The following is a 16619-nucleotide window of genomic DNA, read 5'->3' as shown; positions in this document are numbered from 1 at the left end:
TTCACTAAATTCTCTAAGAAAGGCATATAAATATTTTTAATTAGTCTGACCTTGAAAGATACTTTATGTACAGTTGGAGTTAAAGAAAGCATCCAATAAAAGCTAATGACTGATTCTCCGTTATTACTGAAGTACAAGAAATTTGACAATGACAAACAGAAGGAGCCTGATCTGTTCAATATAAGTAATATTTACTTTATCAGTAGAAAGGAGTATTGTCTCCTGTCTATTAGAATCAGCCCTTGCTTAAAAGAATTATTTCTTATTGCTGTCTTGTTATAGGACTAAGAAGATAGTAAGATTTTGTTTGTTGCTTTTTAAAAAGTGTATGAGTTGAAGCAAGATTATAAAGAAACTTAATTTTTATTAATTTGCTTATAGTACTGTATGATGGTAAAGATACATACTATCAATATGTGCTGTTTGTGAACATGTATGGTAAATAAACTTTCATGATTTTAAATTTAAGAAGATTTTTTTTTTTACATTTAGAATCAGTGTCAATAATTTTAAAATATTGTATATCTTTTTTTTTTTGTTTGTTTTGTTTTTTTTTCCAGAATGACTGTTTTTAAAGTGATAATGTGAAAACCATAGTTATTTTGTTCTGAATACCAGAGAAAGAAATAAAGACTTTTTTTTTTTTTTTTTTTAATTAAAATGGAGAGTTTTTTCTAAGAGGTCCATATGTGGTTTACCGGAAAATTAGGAGCTTGTTGTCTTTATTAGTCCAGACTTTTACTTGAAAAAAAAAAAGATTTGTTAAAAATGAATTTATGAAGCATTTCTATTTTTATCAGGCTGTTTGCATTCATCGCTTTTTCAATTAATAAAGCTAAATAAGGTAGAGAGGATGAGGATTATGAATATCTTTAACGTTGCTAGGAGGCATTTACAGTGTCATTCCTTTGAACTTGATGTCTGCAGGAGACCTGAACTCTTTTTTCTTTGCAGGAAAGCTTTCCTGCTTGGTTTCAGTAGATTAAAATCCTGAATTTCTTTAATTCTTGGATTTATGTTGAGGCATTAGCAGAAATGAATCTATAGTCCTTTTATAACTGTATTAACTGAAAACAAATAGTTTAACAAAGAATACACTAATTTTAAGGATTTTAGAAAAAGATCTTGCATGTGAGCATTATTAAAATGAAATTTGATGCTTTAGTGTTAACAATGGTCTTAGTTGACAAATGTCTGTATGTGCAAGAGTGTGTAGACAGAAAGTACAGGATATAATGTAGATTTTGCTGTCTCCAGACTTCTTCTTTTTTTTTTTTTTTTTTTTAAAAAAAACCTACTTAGCAAGTTTTGAAAGTGAAACCATACAAATCTGCTGTTGCTGCAGTGAAACATGGTATTTCTAAGTCCATACTGAAAGATAAAATTTTCACTTTTGCTCTTGATTTTTTTCTACTGGAGAAACCGTGGAGTATGAATATGCATTGGTGAAAGGAAGAACAGCACCATTTGGCCTTTGCTTGTTAACATGGGGGCACCCAGGTGAGTTCAAGTGCCCTGTCTTCTTTATGCTGCAAACTGTCTAGGATATGACCCTTCTTTTTGTAAAGTGCTTGTACAGTGCAAGGCACAAAGAGTCCTCGATCAATTACCGAGTCTGTAGATGCTATTTTACTAATAATACTCTACGCTTTCTCCAGTAGCACTCCAGGAAGCCACAGTACATGACAGGCACACTCAGATTGCTGGTGTATTTATTACACAGCACAGGAAGCAAGACATATACACCTTGACCCTTCCTATGGAGGGGCCTCCAACCTTCTAGCAATTGGTGTTGGAAGGATTCCTAGCCACAGACTCCATCTCTAACTCTGGTGTGTTTAACAGTGATCAAATCTAGTTATAGTATGTGATTGGATGGTAATTCAGTAATAGAAATCCTGTATTTCCCCGTTATCGTTGTAAGTGTTTCTGGCACTGCAGCTCTTCTGCTTCAGATTGTCCCTTGACTATCCCTGTCCAGCTATTAATCTGTATACAGACATCTTGCAGTCATGTAAAGTGTGTGCAGACTCACATTTGTACTGTCTTTTTGTTGATATTGTCAGTTAAAATAATTTCTCTAATTTAATCAAGTTTAGAGCCATATAGATACAAAAGATGTTCTGAATTGCAATGCCTTGAAGACTGAAAATGAATCTTGTATTGCTTTCTGTAATGCCTTTAAATGCTGTGCTTTTAAAATCTAAATAGTTTGTATTGAATATAGTAGAGACTGTAGAAAGACTGAAAGTTAAACATTGTCTCAAGGTATATGAAATTTAGCATAATTTTATGACTGGTCTTTTATCTTTTAAATATTTTCATTATATTTTAAATAATCTATGTTCATTTGCCTGTTATAATTGCTAGCAGAATACTACTTTTCTGAATCACAGGGTATTTTACAATAAGCAAAGGTTTTTCCTGAACTATGGATTTTACTTCTTTCTTCATTAGTGTGGGGGAACAGAGATGGAATTTCCAGAGGTTCAGCTTCCCCTCCCTGAGCATTCCAAGACCGCAGGCTGTTTGACATGTAATTAAGCTAGGCAAAAATCTGACATCAAAGCATATGGAAGGTGTTTCTCCAGGGTTCTTGTACCTGCAAGGCCACTGGAGGGGGTTGTTCTGTTGGGGGGCCAAAGGGGAACAGAGAGTACCCTTTGTTGGAAGACAGAAAAGGACAAAAAAGAGCTTGTTATTTAATTTTCTTTTTGTAAAATTTATGTGGAAGAGGCTTGTAATGTGCAGTTCACTTGCACTTATTTGTTGAAAAACTGCAGATATATTAAAGAAGGACTTGTTCAGTTGAAAAAATATTGTCTTGAAGAACGTTCCTCTTTTAAATACAAAAAAATCTATTGTGAGAGATGATTCCCGAAGTGTAAAGTAATTGCAGCAGTGTAAGTTTCTTTTTTTGTGTGGACAGTTTGAGTGTGGTACAATCTACCCAGGGCTTAATGCTTTCTTCATTACTTTAAATCTTTCATTCAAGTTTAACTGTTAAAGAGGTGTTAGCGCTTCTCAAAGGTATTGTGAGCAGGAGGAAGAAAAACGGATGAGGAGTTTTGGCCTATTGTGCATAGTCAGAATAGGCAGCCATGGTGTCCTTAATCTGTGGATGATAAAAGTAATTCAAAACATTTGGAGTAAAAGTTAAAAGTATGAGGGACTTTAAGGTTGAATGGGTAGGTAGAAAATGTATGAAAAGAATTAGAAAAGACTGGGACAGTTCAGAGGGAAACTGAAAGGACTGTAAAGTAATGCAGAGTGGAGGAGAGTAAGGCAGTATTGGTTTCCATTATAAGCTGAACATAAAATTCTGGTTTTAATACAAGAGGATTGAATTTAAACTTTAATTCTCAATCTGGACGTTTCTACACAAACATATTGGGGCAAATGAAGCACAGAGGGGGCTGAGAGAGAGGGTGTAATGGACTGCCTTCCTATTGAAGACTGTAGCCCCATGGGTTAAACCATTGTGCTGCGAAACGCCTGAAGCTATTAACCTCTCTCCCTGCTGCTGGAGTTCCCTATGACTTAATGTGACATTGAGTAACATTCAGTAGTGGTGTGAAGGTTGACTACCATCCTCTGGTGGCAGTGGGGTTTGTCTTTCACAATGGTTTAGCTTAGGATACTTCATTCCTATGCTGGCAAGACTTGTTGGGCAAAACTTGTCTTGCAGAACATAAGGTAATTGTGTTGAGTAGTGCTTGTATTGCATTATTTCCTTTGGCAAGAGATAAATTTATTGTTAATAATAAATTAAAAACAACAAAAAAAGATAGTTCATTTGGTTAGTGTTTTGTTCAATCTTTGCTCTGACAAAATCACTATTATATTGCTTTATTCCAGTGGAAAATTACTACCTGGCATAATCTTTGTGCAAGTAGCTTACCCAGAGCCAGTAATATTAGCCTTCTTGTTTTTACCTGAGCACGCTGTGAATATGAAACATCCACTTAGGAGTCTGTTATAAGAAATTCCCAGACACAGAGAACCATGTAAGGTCTAGTGACAAAGTTAGCATAAAGCCCAAAGACAGTAAGTGTAGCAAGAAGTTTAGAAATAGTGCTTTGGGCTGTATTTTTCTAGCGATGCTTCTGATCTTTGGTTTGCATTTTTCAGTACTAAACTGATTTATATTAAAGATGATATCATATTTTTGTTTTTTCCTTGATGTTTTCCTGAATATTGAGCGCTTGAAACAGATCTTATCTTCCAAAATAATTTTTGTTAACGCCCAGAGATTCTTCTCTATGTATGTTCTGGTGTGATTCATAAGGTCTGCCATGCATTTTTCAGTTGTGCTTTAATCACAGTCAGAAGTCTAAAACTGAATTGTAGTAAAAGTAGAGCAACACCAAAAATTCAGTCGTTTCTGAATTTTGAACTTTCAGAAGTCACCTAGATTCCTTTCTATTGGCAAATTTTAAGCATGACAGTGAAGACTAATTGTTTTAGTGCTTGTTTTTAAACTTGGTGGTTATTTCCTCCAGGAATCCTGCTAAGAGGATTCTGTTTGCTTGAAAGAGGTGTCTGGTTTTATCGGTATCTGTCAATCAGAATTTCTATGGAAATTAGCTCATTAGTATTAATTTTTGGCAATGTCTGACTGGTTCATGAGCTGCCTTGCCATTAAAAAAAAAATAAAATCTCTTATTGAATGCAAAACCTTCCATGAAATTACAAATGACTAATCCTCAGTGAATCTAGGCTTCAAATAATGGCAATAAACAAGTGGATGGCCCTTGTCTTCTGACAGTCCCCGCCCTTGCTGAAACCCAGGTGCTGTGGCTGACATTGCATAGCAGCAATGGAAATAGTCGTTGTGGACTCCATATGCTTCCTCTGCAGATGATTGCTAGGCAGTGTGAGTAATGGCTGCAATATTTTTTCTTAAATTAATACTGAAATTAATACTGTTTGAAGTGTGTAACTAAGTTAATTGTAACTAAATCACAAATTCATACTAACTAAATGACAGTTCTTCAAATCTTAGAAGTTTCCAGTACTTGGTTTCAGCAGGATATGTGCGGTTCAGTTTTGAGCAAATGGTCTTTGTAGTTGTCTATAGTAACCTGGTTATTGCTGATATGGTTATTTTTCTTTCATTCTGAATATTTCTCCTGGATATTCATAGCAATAATTTTGTAATCATGCATTTTTCCCCGATCAGTTTCTCGTTTATCAAAGTTAGAATTGTTCTTCGCAGTTGAAATGCAAGCTTTTTAGAACCTTGGTGCGAAGTGCCCTTCATACTGCAGATCACTTTGACTTCTTCTGTATTAATTATTTTCAAAGATTGTCTTTTTAATGAATTAACATCATTATCTGCTATGTGTTTTTCTTTATTCTAGAGATAATATAAATCAGTGATAAGTGAAGTATCAGTCTTTAATATTTTTATAGGTGTTTCAGAGCTCTTTGCCTTCAGTTATAAGTGAGCATGGAAGATAACATTTGAAAAGCCTAATGCCATAATTAAGTGAATTATAACAGGTCTGCTGAAGAATTGTATAAATGGACATTGATACAGCGCTTACTGTATGCAGGTGTGAGCAACTTAAACCGTAATTTTGCAAAGTATTACAGAGTGTAAGAGAACTGCATGATTTGCAGATTTTCTGTAAACATTCAGTTACCATTTCTCATACTGTACAAAGACTGCTATGTTTATAATGCTTCTAAAAAGTTTATCAGTGTTATCTTTTCATTTTTATCACTATAAGAGTATGCTTAACTATAGTAACTTAAGACAGGCGAAATAAATTAGCAGTGTTGTACATAGTGCCTTAAATTTTTTTTTGGCTAGTTACTATTTAAAATAATACACAAATTGCTCATATTGCTTCTTTATAAGTGTCTGTTTCATTAGAAATTCTAATTATGTGATTCTGATTATGCAGATTTAGTTCTACATTGTAACATCTATTTAAGTAAGTAGCTATGAATACTCCAGTGGTTTTGAATAGCAATAATATACCGAATATACAAGCAGATTTAGTATTTGGTTTGCATAGTAATTCCAATTGATAAATGGTGGTTTATGTGTTGTGTTTATTAGAGCTTTAACTGCTAATCTCCTGTAGAAACTTTGCTTTGTAGGGCAGAATTCATTGAGAGGGCCTGGGATTCCAGAGTGAACTTGTACATTCCTTCAGGGCATTTTTGCAAGGGAGGTTGTTGTGTTTTAAAGGTAGTTGATAAGAGACCTGCACCACCAACCCCAGACCTGCACCACCAACCACCATCCTGCATTAGTCTACAGAAGGTATTTGGGTGAACATACTCCTGTACCACTCCGTACCACCATTTATCCAAGTGAAATTTTTGACCATTTGCAGGATACATTATAAATCAGGATGTCACTACCAGACAATCAGATTTGAACATTCCTTGCATAAAGTAGCTTGCCTATATGCCTTAGGAATACATCACTTAACTGTGTTTATGTGACTGTGTTGATATGCCTGGTTTTACATTAAAGTTAGGGTACTGTGTTATTTATGTCATCATGAATTTAAAGTAGGTGGTTGTGCTTTATGTCTACTGAGGTTATCTTCTCTGGACAAATCACTCGGAATAATTGAAAAATGTAATTTTATCATCTGGCTATTAATTAAATCAGGAAACAGGATTTTTTTTTTTCTTCAGAGTTGGGCTTTGCTACTACCTCAGATTTTTTCAATGTTCCCTTCTCTGAGGTGCTGACAACAGATTAACATGAAACAGAGCTCTGTTGAACCTAATTATGTTATAGCTCATTGTTTTGGGGACCTATAAAACTGTTCACTCCCTTTTTATGAGTCTGTAGTCACAATGAAAGGCCATAAACAGTGCATTTTCTCTTTCCTATGGGACTGGAGATTTCATTAGTTGATTCTAATAAAGGCCTGATCCAGCTGCATTTACACCTGGGAACGAATGCCGCTTTATCGGTCTTAATGCTTAGTAGGTCAGGCAGGAGGGAATGACAGCAGGATAGCTTTTGATCAGCCATAAATGTCTGAAAGCTTAATTTCTTTGAAAATTATTTACTATTCAAATGTTTACTGAAGACATGGTTTCCTGTACTTCAGATGAAAGATTTTAAATATCAGGGCATTATTAAAAAAAAAACAAAAACAAGCTGAGGTCTTTTTATAGTTTCAAGAAGATCACTGCTGAAACAAGATTTCCACATCAGCAAAGGGGATTATTATTTTAAATCCTCAGAGACTCTAGGGAGGACTAATGTTTAGCATGTTTAGCCCTTAGAAATAATGTGGAAAATGATGCCCTACTTTTATTTAAGTCTATACTGCTTGAGAATTTAAAATTGATTCATTCCTGATAAATAGGTTTCTGAAGTGAAGGTGCTCCTCTGAGACTTGCTTGGGTTATTTTTCCTTTTTTTCTTTCTTTTTTTTTTTTCTTTTTTTCCCCCCCTTGTTTGGATAATATATGAATATGTTAAAATCACAGGAATTTTCTAGCGGTTTAGTTGGGAAATGTCCTGTAAGATTTAGAGCTGGTTATTTTCTTTTTAATTGACTGAATGTGTACAGATCTAAACAATTTTGCTTTGGCCCAATGTTTATATATATATATATATATATATATATATATATATATATGCATACACATACTTATTTATATTTTTGTATTATCATATTTTCTCTCAGTGTTGTAAGGTGGTGGATAGATTGCAGTTGTTTGACAGGAATGCACTCCACTCTTTTTATGTACTGGTACTGCTACCCTGTTTGTTACTCTGCTTTACCACAGGATGTGAGCGTGGGCAGTTTCGCTGTGGAAATGGTCGCTGTATTCCTGCAGACTGGAGGTGTGACGGGGCTAGAGACTGCTCAGATGATACAGATGAAGCTGGTTGTCGTAAGTGAAACAACTATAGAGCAACTTTTTTGTAATGTAAGAAGTACTGAGATCCCAATGTGCTCAACTGTACCTGTGGTACAAGAATGAATATTAGAGAGGGAGAAAACTCCTAGTTGTCTTGAGATGACTGCAGAAGCTACTTAAGAGTCATATTTCTTGAATCCATTTGCTTTGGTAGTCAGAAAATTAAGTAATACAACTTAGCCTTCTCTTAAAAATCTGTGTCAAGTAGTGCTAAGTGGGCTAGGTTCTAAGTAGATGTAGAAATGTTTTTTTATTCTTTTATTGCAGTAATCCTGAATATTGGGTGTACATACAACTACTACTGGCATCACTTGAGCTCCAAATCTTTGGATCTTTTAGGCTCTAGACAATAAGCTGTATCTACTGCACTTTAAGTAGAGTCTTGGTTAGTTGTCTAGAGTTGATTGTATTATTCTCAGTGCCAGCAGCTCAGGGACAGCATAATATCCATGCACAAACATTCTCTCAGGCTGAACGTTAAAAAGCTGTGAAAATGAAGAAATTCTCTCCACCGTGTGTTTTCAGGAACTTGCCTGCATTTTACCTTCTTGGTTCTTGTGGGCTGGTGCAGTTATCAGCCATCCTATAGGTTAGGCCAGTTTTGGCCCCTCAGCTGATGGGGAGTGAAAAAGACTAATTTATATTGTTCTTTTCACACTGGATTGTTTCTTAGATGCTGGACCAATATAACAATTTGAGATCATTCACACAGCTTGGCAGACTGATTTGTGGCTTAGCACTTTAGTTAGCTCCAAAAACCAGTGCAGTTTTGGATGAAGAATGCCTTAAACTGGTAAAATAAAGTGATGTTGTCCTATAGCTTGCTATGTTAGCTTAGTTCTGAACTGCAGCTAGAAAGAAGTGGCTGGGCTTTGAACAAGGAGTGGGTAAAATTCACACTGACTTTGTGAAAGTTAAAAAACAAAACAAAAACAAAACCAAGCCCTAACACCTACTACCTTTGTCACAGTTATAAACGTGAAGTTAAGTTGTTCTCATTTTCATACACATGATGAGTTAGGCAGATGAAAATGAAACTTTTCAGGTTTTTTCATTTAGTTATACTTTTAAAAACAATATGTTAATATGTTATAGATAGTGAGGCGCATGTCTAGGAAGATAGTTTTAAACAGTTTAAAACTGGCCTAAGGTTAAAATTCTATTACGAGATTATTCTTGGATTCTTAAAACAGGAATTGAAAAAAGTGTGCATGAAGTGCACTGTCTGTAGTCTGTGATCAATTATATCCCTCTCATTCCTTTACCTCTAATGCAATTTTGTAGTTCTCAACTCTAAATCTACAAAGTGATTTAATTTTCTCCCGTGATACTTTGTTTACATTGATAATTGTGCTTTCATATCATCCCATGAGCACAACGTGTTTCTAGTAGACTTCGCAGTACAGCAAAAACATGATTCTGAGAAAAAAGATCTTTAAGACCAGAGTCCTGTCTACTGGACTGTGTTGTGCTAGTGATTCTTCCCAGGAGTACTAACTAGGGATGGAGCACGCTGTAACACAGTTCCAAACATTTATTTTGATCTTTCTCTGTAATGGCTCCCTGTTGTTTGGCTATTTGAAAAGTACAGAGTGAAGCTGGGACAACAACATGCAGATTGTTCTGACCTGACCCTCATTTTTGCCTCACAAATTCACTAAGAAGAGCCGTGAGCTTGTTTTGAAAGACCTTTTTCATACCAGGGAAAGAACACTTGAGGTGAAGTGAGAGCGACTGAACCCGCGAGATCCCTGTGAGACTAGGGAGGCTAGCATGAGTCCATATATAAGTTGGAAAAAAAAAAAAAGGCTCTGCCAGAGGGCAGTTCAGAGCCTTAAGCTTTTGCTGTGAACCTGCCTTCTAGAGGCACCTGTCTCTCCAGGGGAGGATACAAAACTGAAGATTTGTACACGGGAGTTAACTAAACTAAATTTTGCCTTGAGCATCCTTCTACTGGCCCACTTTCCCGTCTCTGCTCTGTCCCTTTTCTTTGGTTTGTCAAACACTTTATGTGTTTATTGGAAGTTACAGTCAATTGACACTTGAACCTTAAGTCTTCTTTTCCCTTCTTTAATTGTTTTCTTTGAAAGTACTTTCCCAGATGTCTGTGAAATGACATTTTTTTTTCCTTGCTTACACTAGCACAACCTACCTGTGAGGGAAATCAGTTTCAGTGTCAGACTGATGGCGAATGCATCCCACAGTCATGGGTTTGTGATGATGAGGAGGACTGTGAAGATGGCTCAGATGAGCATCAACAATGTCGTAAGTATTTAAGTTCTGATGTTATACCAGCTTTGTGCAATAAGGTAATTCACATAGCAGCATGTTGAGAACATACAGAAACAAGACTGCTGTAAGTACAGCTTTTACCAGAAGAGTCTTGTTAATGTAGTTTCTAGAAAGGAAATAATCTGAGATTGGAAACAGGTAAAGTACAGAAAATATGTCCAAAAAGACATCTTCAGGTCTTGAAATCTGAAAATTACTGATGTTTCAATTAATTAAAAAGAAAAAAAAAAGATGAAAATATACAGTGCATATTAGTTTTATAGTTGATACAAAATCTAGTAGTTCCAAATATACATAATGCTCAGATGTCCAAACATTGTCTTAGTCACAGAAATAGCTACTTCATTAATTGCATAATGAAACTCACACTGGCATCTCAGAATTATTTTTTAAAAGGTTAATTTCTTTCTAGAAAATTTTGAAATTTATATATATATATAAATAAGGAGGAATTATCAATCAGTTGACGTAAATATTGCTAAAAGGTTCTTGTACCATCTTTGGTGATGCTATTTAAAGGCATTATTATTTAAAATGACCACAGACGTTCTTTCTCGCATTCAGATAGGAGGAATACCGAATGTGCTGGTATGGGGTGAAAGTTTAGTCTTTCATTATCATTTGGACAGCTCAAACTTAGTATATAATTCCTATTAGTATTACACTTTAATATGCTGAACGGTGTATTAATCATGTTTGAATTACTGTTTTAAACTTAAATGTTTAATGTTCTCTGTATATTTTAGAGCAAAGAAATAATTTAACAGCCTAACTGCCATCGCCATAGGCTCCTTCTCTGTTCAGTATTGATAGCAAGATAAACACTGATAATAATAAAATGTGTTACTCTGATTTTTTAATTTTGTCGCTAAGCAGTTTAAGGGCTACATACAGTTAAGTAGGTTCCAAAGTGATGAACAGTGAACTGAAATGGTTATTGCACCAAATTACATTCTCTGCATTGTTGCATAAGACAGGAAGTAGTGTTGTACTGTTCTAAAGAACCAATTTCCTGCTACTTCTAGTATTAGAAGTTACTTTAAGTGATGAGGATAAGATTAATTTATTTTCCTTTTGATTCTATGTATAATTTTTTGATAAATTCTTTAAACTGAACAGCTCTGAAGCTGCTCAATAACCCCTTTGATTCTGGGGAGATTCACAGGTTTAAGTGTTGGAAGGGTTTTGCTCATAGTCTTGGTTTGTGTGTTTGTATCTTGATATTTATTCCCACTGAGGATGGAAAAAATGAAACTAAGGTTAACTGCCTTTTGCTCCCCTCTTCCTCTGGGAAGGTATCGGCATAACTGCTGCTTATGTTTTAACTAAAGAATCTATAGATACAAAATACAAAATGAGCAACAGCTCTGAGTTGACTTTTGAAGTGGGTCACTGTAACCAGTTGATTGTTCTCCATCTACTGGTTAATCATGAATGTTAGTAACTACACAGTGGCACTGTGCTGCTGCTGTTTTTGAGCCGTCTCCTGGTATTTGTCCTTATTCTTCTAAATGGACTTTTTGTGTTTGGAAATAGTGGAGGAGCTTTTCCTTCTTGAAACATTAACATTTTTTTTTTTGTGAGAAAAATGGCTGACAGCTCTGGGAGTCGTACATGCAGAATGAAAACAATTTGTTTTACTCTACTGTCTTGTTCTTGTTTTTCCATGTGATATCAGTATCCCACTAGCTGATCTTACTTTGGAAACGTTGCTGACAGAAGAAGGAATGGAGAGCTCCTGTAAAGCAGCAGAACAAGATGCCAGTGTATAGACTGGGATGGTGCTGATTTATAGCATGAGTTTGAAAGAAACAAATGTGCAAATGACAGAAGGGAGGAAAAGTTAGCAGTAATTTCACCCTTCAGCTCTATTTCACAGACTGAATGAATTTGCTTAAGAACAGAGAGTGTAATTTAGCTGTAGTGGAATCACAGTGGAATTGCACAGTTTCATGTGGTTGCTTTTCACTGACACAGCTGTCGTGAGAAGAGACATAATCATTCTTGATCCTCTATTAGCTATGAATGTAAAATATGCCTGATTGTTGAGGCCCTGGCTGTATTAGAAAGCAGTGCCTTACCTACAGCTCTGCTGTGTTTACATTGTAGCGTTCCAGCTGATGAAATAACTTACAGTTACTGACAGATACTCTATTATTTCATTTACTCAGTAAATGAAATAATAGAGAAAACTTTGAAACAGTGTGCACTGGTAATTTAATCTTTCAGACAGAACAATTCTAGAGAGGTAATTTTTAACCTAGTGGTCAATGCCTTCAATGGAGAAAAGCAGTGACCTTGCAGCCTACAGAAGGCCTCATAGAGCTATGTTATCTGCCATGTGCTTGTCAAGTGTTCTTTAATCTCCCTGAGTATACAGAGGTACAGGGGGAGAAAGTCTTATGCTAATATTTTTGAGAAGGATGGAGTAGTTAAGAAAGTATGGAGGGAGAGGGAAAATATTCTTCTGCCTAAAACTCTTGGTTGATGGAAAAGACTGATGGAGTGCCTGTTTCCTGCAGCGGGAAGGACATGCTCAAGTCAGCAGTTCACGTGTTCAAATGGACAGTGTATCCCAAGTGCGTACTGGTGCGATCGAGTAAAGGACTGCACTGATGGAACGGATGAAAGAGTCTGCCGTGAGTCTTAACTCTTAGCACTAGATCTGGTTTCATCTCGTCTCTCGGTGGCATTTTAATAAATTTGTAAGATTAAAGGGCTTGTTGATGGACAGGATGACCACAATATGCTGCTTGTTATGAGAGTTTCATTTCAGATTCTTTTCTGTATTAGAGCTGATGTTCTGATACAGATCCGTATTGCAGAACTCAAATGCAAACTGCTACCATAGGATCAGGGTTTCTTGTTTGTAATTGTCTGAAAGATAATTAATATTGCATTGGAAAAAACAGCCGTGTTTAAATGGCTTAAAGCCTTGGGAAACAGAGTTAACTTCACCAATTTTTTTCGTATTCTTTTTGCATACTTCGTGTGAAATCAATGGTAACTATAACCTGCATGGAAAAGCAGAATTTGACCCCAAATCATTTATTTGAGGGACTTTGACCCTTTCAAAAGCATTTGTATTCTAGACTGCAGTTTCCTGTGGAGATGAAGCAGTATTGAGTCATGTTGTATTCAGATAAGCTGTTTATATTCTGCCAACAAAATGCAGATGGACAAGTAGTTTTTTTCAGTCTAGCTTCCCCAGAATTGAGGCTGCCTGACCGTCTGGTGACAACTTCCCTAGATCCTGGCCTAGGTTGAATACTGATGGAAAGGACAGCTGGCCATAGAATAGAGGCTACATTTTTTCAGAGGTGTTTTTGTGTAACACCTACGCAACAGTGTGTAACAGCATGTCTGTTCATTGTTGGTATTAAGGAAAAGCTTTACACTTGTCATGAGTGACATGTAACATATGAGCTGCTATTTCAGCTGTTAGAACTTAGTGTGCCTTTGGGAAAAAGACGTAACTGTAAACTTTGCTCAGAACCAGACCCAGGGCCAGTGGTGAGGGAGGAGGCTAGGATGCTAAGGAATGGATAAAGAAGCAAGAAATGAAATGTTGTTAATGGCTGTGCTTAGAGGGGAAAAGGGCATGTGCACATGCTACGCAAAAGAAAACAAGCATATTGCATGGTCAGAGAACAGCTAGTGTGTTTTATCCCTGACTCACAAGTGGCTGAAATGTACACTTTGCATAATGAAAGGTGATTTAGAACTATATATTACTCTAGAATAAAAGCTGCTGAAACAGCCAGCTTGGCGCTTTTCCATGTGGTAGACCCACAGCCAATTCTGAAGTCACCAACACAAATGGCTAAAAGCCAAGATCCAAAGTACCCCATATCATTACTGGAAGAGTATCTGCTGTAGCTTGGCATTTTTTCTCTTAAAGTTTAGAGGGGAAAAAAAGAGATTGGTAGCTTAATTTAGCAAATCTATGACACATTAAAAAAATCCCAAAGCAAAGTTATTTGTTTAAAAAAATGCATTATCTGTGAATTTAAAAAGAGGAACTGCTCAGCACCCCTGAGAAGTCAGTGAGTAGTCATTGAATACGATATGGAATAGCCAGATGAAATGGCGTGATCGTTATAATGCACTAAGTCTGTGGCAAACTGGGAGTGGAGTCCTAAAGACAATACTCACAATTCTTTCTTCAGACTAGAAGCTGCCATGATGTTTGAAAATTGAAGTGCGCATTTTATTTCATGTTTAATATTCTCAACTAAGTAAATTAAAAAGGCCGTTTGGAAAGGGGCTTCTAGGCACCTTAGCAGTAGCGCCTTGCTGCTGTGTGGGAAATGCAGGCATAGCTGCATCAGCCAGTAGACCCCATGACTGCTGGGAAGGCAGCATATTTAGCCCCAGGGAGAGGGACTGCCTCATATCATTCAACAGCCTCCACTCTAGTTTATTAGAATATGTGTTGACAGTCCCTCTAAGACAGAAGAATGACTGTGACTTAGAACATTGAATGTAGGAGTGTTGGACTAGTTTAAAGAAATATGTTGGTGCTGAAGACAAGAGAATCAAGAAGAACGTAATCACAAGACCCTTCCAGAAAGGCAGGTTAATTTTATTGCGTCTCTGTTTTTGCAAGGCCAGGAACTTTAAACAGAAGCTGTAAGATAAAATTAGTAATTTGGTGATTTTATGATTAACTATACAGTAGACATTAGTGTGTTAGATTTTACTGGTTTGAGGCAGATTCTAATTCTTGCTTTTTATATTAATTTTTCTCACTGTTTCATACATTTCATTTTCCACATTATTTGATATAAAGAAATATAAGAGGAATATAACTATTTTGGCCTTTTCCTTTGGCTTTTTTTTCCCCCCTTATTTAATTTACATTAAAAGGTTTCGTAAATAAAAAAGAAAAATCCATGAGCAATGAAAGAAAAAGCTACTTAGAATTGATTCTGTTATTTCATGGAGCATACAAAATGTAAACTTACCATATCCATTTACTTATGCCTTGCACTCACTGATCTCTCTGGAAGCAGATTTAGATTGTAAAGAAGATAAAGTTATGTTGCTGAATAAGTTACATTATTTAAGAAACTAGTCAAATGCAAAATGTCACCAATATGAAGTAACTCAGCAATTAAACGTAAAAAAAATTGAACAAAGGAATTCAAAGCCTTAGTCCATTTTACTGCTAATGGGATTAACAGCAAGGGAAAACTACCCATGCAGAGGCTAAGATAAACATCAGAACAATGTTTCAGCTACAGGTCATGCAATTAGTGCATTGAAGCTCTTTTAATTCCATAAAATTGTGGGTTTAAAATTTTATTTAAATATATATATCAGGTTAGTTTTCCAGTTTTCTTAATAGTCAGCAGCTAGGAAATACTTTAATTTTAAACCTTTAGAAATGTAGAATGAAATGACAGACTATTTGGGGTAGCATACACTTTTTGGGAGCAAGCAGCCAATACTGGTGTTATTTTTCTGTGTTACTGTCCTGATTTTGGCAGCTAAACCACCACAGGTACATACTTTATTTATTTCAATTGAAGGTAGAATTCTCTCTCCTGCCTCGGCTTTGTAGCTGAAAAAAAAGTCCCAGCCATGTCCGTTTTGCTTTGCTGTGGCTGACAGAATAACCTTCGTGATTACAGCTCTGGCAGCTGAGCACTGTGCTGAGGCCGTGAGGGAGAAAGGGGAAGTAATTTAAAGATGTGTGGTTCGAGGCCAATGAGCTGAGTGCAGGCCCAGAAACTCTGGATTTTTAGTTCTAATTTGGATGTTGAGTTGCTGCCGTGGGTCACCTGCCTAACCTGTTAATTCCTGCCTTGTTTCCTATGCTAAGTAGCTGTTGTGGTAAGGAAGTGGGATGAATTAACAGAGACGAAGGTGAAAGTGAACAAAGATCAAGAATTGAAGAGATCCTAAGGGATGTAGTCTAAGCAGGAGGAAAAGGGCCGTGGTCAGAGGCTGATGTTCTTGATATTGGACAAATTACACGTAACAGCTACAGGAAAGGCAGAAGCTCAGGCTGAAGGAAGTTATCTCCACCAGGGAGAGTTTGGGCCAGGGAAGTAGCAGAACTGGAGCAAGGTAAGGAAGGCAGCCAAAGACAAGAGTGGCAGAGATCAAAATCAGGAATTAAGAACAGGAAGGGGTGTCTGGTCAGTCTGCCAGCTCTCAGATCATCTCTGCTATGAACACTAGCTGATATCATGTAGTTCATAAGACACTTGGGCTTGGGATAAGTCCTCCTGGTGTCTCTGATAGCCTGTGAGCTGTCTGGGTAGTGATTTGCCCACTGTAAAGTGGTGACTCATGACAGTGAGTCAAAGGCTTTTAATTAATTTTATTTTGTAATATGTTTTGAAATGTTGCTGTTGTAAAAGAATGATACTTGGAAGCAGGAAATTGCCCCACTTTTTTTTCTTTGTCTT

At 36.3% G+C, this 16619-nt stretch overlaps 1 protein-coding gene across 3 annotated transcripts in view; it reads left to right on the top strand.

The window, feature by feature from the left end:
• Positions 1–16619, top strand: part of LRP2 (LDL receptor related protein 2) — a 127877-nt gene that overhangs the window by 10909 nt on the left and 100349 nt on the right. For all 3 annotated transcript variants that reach the window (XM_086750574.1, XM_086750572.1, XM_086750575.1), the window contains exons 2-4: positions 7774–7881; positions 10051–10173; positions 12723–12839. In XM_086750574.1, coding sequence (XP_086606700.1) covers positions 7774–7881; positions 10051–10173; positions 12723–12839 — 348 coding nt within the window. The remainder of the gene's footprint in view (positions 1–7773; positions 7882–10050; positions 10174–12722; positions 12840–16619) is intronic.

This window comes from Chlamydotis macqueenii, chromosome 6, assembly GCF_036417535.1.
Source record: "Chlamydotis macqueenii isolate bChlMac1 chromosome 6, bChlMac1.mat, whole genome shotgun sequence".
Classification (NCBI taxonomy): domain Eukaryota; kingdom Metazoa; phylum Chordata; class Aves; order Otidiformes; family Otididae; genus Chlamydotis; species Chlamydotis macqueenii.
The sequence above is the reverse complement of the archived record's forward strand: the minus strand, read 5'-3'. Positions and strand labels throughout refer to the sequence as shown.